The 6,898-nt window shown below is 49.1% G+C and overlaps 1 protein-coding gene across 1 annotated transcript in view; it reads left to right on the top strand.

Annotated features, from left to right (window-relative positions):
• Positions 1-6,443, top strand: part of LOC104270690 (acyl-CoA desaturase-like) — a 14,679-nt gene extending 8,236 nt beyond the window's left edge. Inside the window, exons 3-5 of the mRNA XM_009865121.1 lie at positions 3,085-3,290; positions 4,541-4,773; positions 5,993-6,443. Of these exons, the coding sequence (XP_009863423.1) occupies positions 3,085-3,290; positions 4,541-4,773; positions 5,993-6,192 (639 nt within the window). The 3' untranslated portion in view covers positions 6,193-6,443. The remainder of the gene's footprint in view (positions 1-3,084; positions 3,291-4,540; positions 4,774-5,992) is intronic.
• Positions 6,444-6,898: the final 455 nt, after the last annotated feature.

Below are 6,898 nucleotides of genomic sequence, written 5' to 3'. Positions count from 1 at the left end.
CAGCATAGCTCTCCAGAGCACGGATGTACACTTGCCTCAAGGTGTGGTTTCGCTGTGCTTGCTCCAGGTCCTCTGAAAGAGGTGTGGAAGTGTTAAGTGTTCTCCTGATGTTACCTCACTCTCCTCTTGCTGAGAGGCCAACAAGTGGGGACACATCTGCACCGCCCAGAGAATCAGGCTGTAGTAGTTGCTGCTGCCGAAAGACCAAGAGCTTGTTGAAATTATGCCATTAGGGGGATGCTTCTCTGGTTTGGAAGAACCAGAATAACCCTGTTTTAAGTTACACCTCTAGCTTCCAAAGAGGCATCCCAAGTCAGTGATTTTTCAAGGAGAAAAGGGTTGGGCCTATTCAGAGTGGCACAGATGACTGCAGGCAGCTGCTAAGCACCTCAGGATATTGCCTAACCACTCAAGAGAGCACTTCACAGTCCACAAAATAAACTTGGAAGTCCTTAGCAGTGATAGCCCTATAGAAGTCAGAGTGAAAACCCAGGTTGGCCTGGCACAGAAAAATCCTGGTGGTTGCTGTGAGGCAGCTGTCATGGCACTCTGTCCTCTAACTGCACTTGAAGGGGTTTCATACAGGCCTGCTCATGTGTACAAAGTATTCAGGAGGGTGGCAGGGTGCAGCACTTTCTGCTAGAAGGTGGTGAACAGAGAGATATTGATGCTGTGCCCCTAAGTAATTCTCCAGCTGAGGTATGGGAGAAGTGTAAAGCTCAAGTCAACCAGATATTTTAGAGACATTATCTTCCATCTGTGTAACCACAGAGGATATCACTTCATTCTACATGTAATCAGAATAGGGTGGGGATGGGTTTTTCTTAGCCTTGAAAAGCTTTCTAAAACAACATTGACTTTCCTATTCTCTGTTAGTACCAAACCAGAGTCTTTCATGAGGAAGAGGAAGGACCAAGCTGCTGATTCCAGCTACTGGTCCAGCACTCAGCAAGGGAACAGGGTGGGTTGCTGTGTATTGGCTCGTCCTGTACAAAGACCATCTTTCACAGGGTTACAGGGCAGAGGGGGAAAGAATTTGCTGAGCTGTTGCTGTAGGGGATAGGAATAGACAAAGATGAGAGACAGACAGATATTTCTGCTTCAATAGAACTAATCCAAAGTTTTACTGAAAATTCAGTACCGTTCTCCATGGATTTTTTTAATAGTTATTTCCAGTGAGATCAAGAGAAGGTTTATTTTCCATTTATCTCTCATTCCTGTTAGTGGCAGCAGCTCAAAGCTGAGACTGGTAACTTCTAAGGCCAGAGAAGATTATAGATTATCATACCTGAATTCCTCCAGAAAATGTCTGTTCGGCGCTCAGAGAGCTGTGGCTTGTAATTTCAGAGAAATTCTGCCCCTAGTCAGCCCCTCCACCTGCAAGACCAGATAGCTGTGTACAGCAGGAGCTCTCCCGGTTATAATCTGCCGCTGGAAACTCCCAAGGAAGGAGGCATTCTCCTAGGCTTTGCTTGCGGATCTCAGCAAGCCATGAGTTGCAGACAGCGTTGCAGTTAGAGGTGATCCCAAGATAAATTCTGTAGAAACAATAATGTGCTAGAGTTTTGGACAAGATACTGACTTTTCAGCTTTGAGACCCCTGTTTTCTGTTTGTGCACAGGGTGTGGTGGATGAGGCGGTACCACGCTCCAGCTGCGGTACCTGGTCTCTTTCCAAATTTGTGCCTCCTGCTTCCAGTGGAAGGATTTCCCGAAGGCAGAGAAAACCTCCCCAGATGTGCAAATCCAAGCTGTCTGTCAGCTTTCAGGCTGGGCTTTCTCATGTTGTGTAGGGTCCAGACTGCGAAAGAGACTTTGTGTTACAGGTGAAACATTTCCAGCATGGATACTGGGTTTGTTTCTCTGCTTACTAGATAGGGAAGGCTGCTGAGCCATCTTCTTCTGGGGGAATGCTGAGTGGCCAAGCTCTGGTGATACTTGGAGGTGCTCTGGATTTGGCTGGAAGGCAGGCAGCAGTTCCCAGTATTTGGAAACATGAGATTTGAATCCTGGCCTCTGTCCTTCATTGCCTTTTTGCATGACCTGTAGGTAGATCATTTTATATCAGGTGAAGGAGGGGTGGTTACAGCACTTGAGAGGGACTTAAGGAGTTGTGTCCCTGCTACAGGCTCCCTGATTAGATAAGTCACTTGGTCTTTCCAGGCAAGAAATACGAATGATTATACCACTTCCCTACCTTCAAAGTGTTTTGAGGAAAAGTCCTATGTACTTAAGAGATTAAGGAGCCTCTTGTGTAATATAGGCAATAGAGGCATGCTTGGATCTCTGTTTCATGTTTTCTAGAAGGGTGTAATACATGGCTTTAAGCACATTGGTGTAAAGGTATGAGCACGGGCTCATTAAGATCTATTCTTAAAAGTGGCCAAACCAATCCTTTTTTAATACAAAGGATGAGAGCTTTGACATTTTCCAGACTCTATTGATTTTGCAAATTAAACAGAATGGTTATGGGGCTGAAGGGGGGTGTTTTTGATAACTATCATTCAAATGGTGTATTTATTCTATTTCTAAAGAGGAGCCTTAATTTAAAAACTCACCCCAAGTTAAACAGATATGATTTGGCAATGAATCCCAGGAAAAGCAAGGCAGGTTGACCCATGGAAAATGTCACGAGTGAAGGGAAGGGGCAGGCAGATCAATCCCAGCTGGCATCATGTAGGGAAGGGGAGAAGTGGCCAACAAGAGCTGAGCGCATGAGGGAGGAGGCACTGACTGACCAGTGAGAGCTGGAAATGGCAGGAGTGGGGGAACAGGCTGAGCAATCAGAGCCTGTGATGCTGTAGAGGATGTGCAAACCGAAGTCAAAAAGTCAAAAGCCAGTTAAAAAGGAAAAAAGGCAGCCCACCAAAGAAGCAGTTTTCAAAGAAAACTGAAGTGATTGATCAAAGCTGAAGACCTAACCCTTGCTTTAAAAGTCAAAATCCCCAAATCCTAATGAAAAATAAAATAGCCGATGCAAGTTCGGGTCAATGGGATTTAGGTGTGTAAGTTTTAATTCTTTTTCTTCATTTGAAAGGAACATCTCCAGCCCTGGCCCTAAGTCTCCATTCCTATTGCCTTGCAGAATGACATCTACGAGTGGGTCCGGGACCACCGCGTTCATCACAAGTTCTCCGAGACAGATGCAGACCCGCACAACGCCAAGCGGGGCTTCTTCTTCTCCCACATCGGCTGGCTGCTGGTGCGCAAGCACCCAGATGTCATAGAGAAGGGCCAGAAGCTGGACTTGAGTGACATAAAGGCTGACAAAGTGGTGATGTTCCAGCGGAAGTGAGTGGTGGGTCAGCCCCAGTGCAGAGCCCTGTGAGGTAGAGCAGGGATTCCATAAATGGACTGGGGACCCCAAGTGCCTTTGGAGCATGAGGGGACTGAGGGAATTATGTGAGAAATATGAGTCTTCAGTCTGTCCAAGGCTTTGCTGTGGGATGAAGCCTGCGAGAAACGAACTTGTATAGGAAGTATTTAGGGGCTAGTGCTACACCCAGCCCTCCCACACCCCTTTCTTGCCCGCCTACTCTGTAGCATCTTGCCAGTGGCAAGCTGAGCTTTCCACTGCCAAACATCTGCATGCCTGCCTGCCCTCAGCCCAGCTGCTGCTTTGGCTGGCCCAGAGCCCACCCACAGGTGCCTCCAGGCCATCCCTGGAGATGCTGTGGTACACGTTCTGTGCCATGCCTCTGCCGCTCTCCCATTAGTCTCCAGGAAGCAGTGTGGTGAAAGAAGAGTTGAGAATAGGGACGTGAGAGAGTCAGTAACTGGGAAGGACAGTCTTGATGCACTGGTGCGTGTTGGATGGGGTATCTCTGAGCTGTCTGGGGCTATCCTGGGACTGATCACCGGAAGAGGTGAGCCTGTCATAAGAGCTGCAGGGGTGGAAGACTGAACCCATATAGTAACCACCCTCACTCAAGAGGTCAGTCTAAGATGAACTAAGCAAGGTTTATGGCTTCACTTCTTTTTGTGCCTGAGATTTTTCTTGTGGGTCATCAGAATGGTTGAGATTCCTTTACTCCTTTCCTTTCGGTGAGAGACCCCACATGCTCATCGGTGTGATGGCACCGGTGTCCCTTTACTTGCACTTGTTGGTGGGATGTATTGGTAGGCAGGGCCAAGTCTGCAAGGAGGAGTTGCAGCACTAGACTGGAGCCAGAGAAGGGACCTTCTATGGGACTCTGCAAGCATGAAGTTGTCCTTACGGGGAGCAACATAGCTGAGAAGCAAATGGCAGACAAAGCCAAAAGCAGCAGCTGGTGTCTGGACTCACAGTGATGGAGACATTGAGATTGACACAGGTTGAGCAGGACTTTAGTTTGAGTCTCCTGCCTGGTAAAAAGACTTGGGAGTCTCCAGGCGTGGTTTCTGCACGGCCAGGGCAAAAGGTGCAGAGCTCAGGTGTGGGGTATTTCTGCGCTTGATTTTCTCTGTATAGCTGAACATGAATCCTCCTAAGGGAGGACTCAACTCGCTCTTCCTGTCCTGCCTCTGCCACTGAACACTCTTCTCGGTCCCTTCCTTTTCAGGTATTACAAGCCCTCGGTGGTGTTGCTGTGCTTCATGATGCCCACTTTAGTGCCCTGGTATTTCTGGGATGAATCCATCATCATCAGCTTCTTCATTCCAGCCATCCTGCGCTACACCGTAGGGCTCAATGCCACTTGGCTCGTGAACAGCGCTGCTCACATGTTTGGCAACCGGCCCTATGATCGGCACATCAACCCACGGGAGAACCCCCTGGTCAGCCTGGGGGCCTTAGGTACGTTAAGCACCCGTGTCTTTTGCTGCAGATAGGCTGTAGAGCAGGGGCTTTCCCTTGGAGCTGCAGCTGCTTCTAGAAATTTCTGTGAATCCAGATGTCCCCTTTTACCCCTGCACCTGTCCCCTCCAGCCTTTGTATTTGGAGGTGTTTCCCAGGCTGTCCAGTGAGTACATAAGGGCAGTGAGGTTATCAGTTCCCACCAGCCTCTCTCCAGGCTGGAAAGGACTCTGCTACACTTAGCACCTCTTTATCTCAATAGCAATATTTTATTTACCCTGCTTGAAGGTCTCTCTGCCCCGCTCACCGGACTGAAAAACAAATGCTGCCGTCTCTGCTTATCTGCCTTGGATTTGTTGATTTGAAAACCATTTGTTGATTTGAAAATCAGATGCACATTTAGACATACTCTCAGGGCAGCTAGTGGTTTTGGGGGTAACTGAGGATGAGACAAGGCAGATCATCACATAGTTTTTCCCTGAAATTTTGGGGACCTAGGAGAGTGCATCCCAGGGTCAGCATTTGCCCTGATCTGTTCTTCCAAGCCCAAATCCTCAGTTGGCTTCCATCACTGTACAACAGTGCAGCTGCACTGATTTCCACCACCAAGGATCTGCTGCTGTTTTTTTAGTAGGGTGGGATTTGAACTGCAGAATCTTAGGGGAGTAGGAGCAAGAGTCCAGGTGATGTCACTGAAGGAGTGAGCACTGAAGCCAGCGTTGACAGTGTCTGGAGCAGACGATAGCAGACTGGGGTAAATCACGCATTATTCCCATCTGGAAATGCCTTTTGGACTTGGCATTAGGACTGCCAGTGTTGTAGGAGTATTGACTGACATGGCCTGGCCTTGCTGCAGGTCCAGCTGGTAGCTCAGCCAATACTAGAACGCAATAGACGTGGTGGCAGAGGAGAAGTCATTGGGGTTCCCCTGGTGCTTCGGCACAGTCGGTGAGCCAGAGTCATCCTCAGTTCCTCGACACATGCTCATTTTCCTCCAAAGCGCTATAGGTCCTCTGTGACTGTCATTGTCTCATTTGGGACAGCCTGGGCATGCTGGACCATGCCCAAATGAGATGGGGTAGATTGTAGGGAGGTGAAATTGGGCTGAGAGGAGAGAGGAGCTTGGGCTCAGTCCAGAGCCTGTTTCAGGAATGTGGCCAAGATAAAGGGGCCATCACCCAGAGCTCTGCAACATCCTCTCCCTGGCTGTGTTTTGCAGGAGAAGGCTTCCACAACTACCACCACACCTTCCCCTACGACTACTCCACCAGTGAGTTTGGCTGGCGCTTCAACTTAACCACAGCCTTCATTGACCTCATGTGCCTCCTGGGGCTGGCCAGCGATCGCAAGAAGGTCTCCAAGGAGGTCATTCTGGCTCGGAAAATGCGGACTGGAGATGGGAGTCACAAGAGTGGCTGAGTTCCTGCTCCCATTCACACACGCATCCACACCTCTCCCTCCTTTTTTTTCCCTTTCTCCCTTCCTGACCCCTCCGAACACGCTGGACAAAGGTTTAATATTCTGTTTACTAACTACTGAATAATGCTACCAGTTTGCTCAAGATAATGAGTTTTAACCCCCCTCCCACGCTATATTTTACGTGATGTATTTAAGATCTAGGACTCTGCCTTTATAACGCAAGGCCACCCCTTCCCCCTTCTCCTTTTCCTCTCTGTTGTTTCTCTCCAGCCCCTCTACCCCGTCTCCTGCTTTATGTTTCCCCGTCTCTCCCTGGCAGAGGAGCTGGTAGAAGCAGTCCAGGGAGGCCCCTGTATACCACAGTGTTAGGGGAAGCCTGTACCAGCCAGCTGAAGAGTTGAGCCAAAGTCAGTGACCTTCTCCCCACCACCTTCCCCCCAAAATTCCTTTCTCTGTCCCTCATCCTTTCTTAAGGGATGCAGACAGATATGGCATGGCTAAACTCTTCTCCCCAGGAAAAGCAGTCTCATCCCCTTCCCTTGCCATCAGAATGAGTGTTGTCTCTTTCCAAGATGTCGCCTGGGAAGTGTTCTCTCCACTGCATAGCCTCTCTGGCTGGGGAGAGGAGAGACCCCAGAGCTCCAGACAGGTCCATGGGTGGCTGGGGAGGGGTCTGGTGCTGGCAGCAGGCACTAGAGGGAAGCCT

This window comes from Apaloderma vittatum, unplaced genomic scaffold (genome assembly GCF_000703405.1).
Source record: "Apaloderma vittatum isolate BGI_N311 unplaced genomic scaffold, ASM70340v1 scaffold31562, whole genome shotgun sequence".
Lineage (NCBI taxonomy): Eukaryota > Metazoa > Chordata > Aves > Trogoniformes > Trogonidae > Apaloderma > Apaloderma vittatum.
The sequence above is the reverse complement of the archived record's forward strand: the minus strand, read 5'-3'. Positions and strand labels throughout refer to the sequence as shown.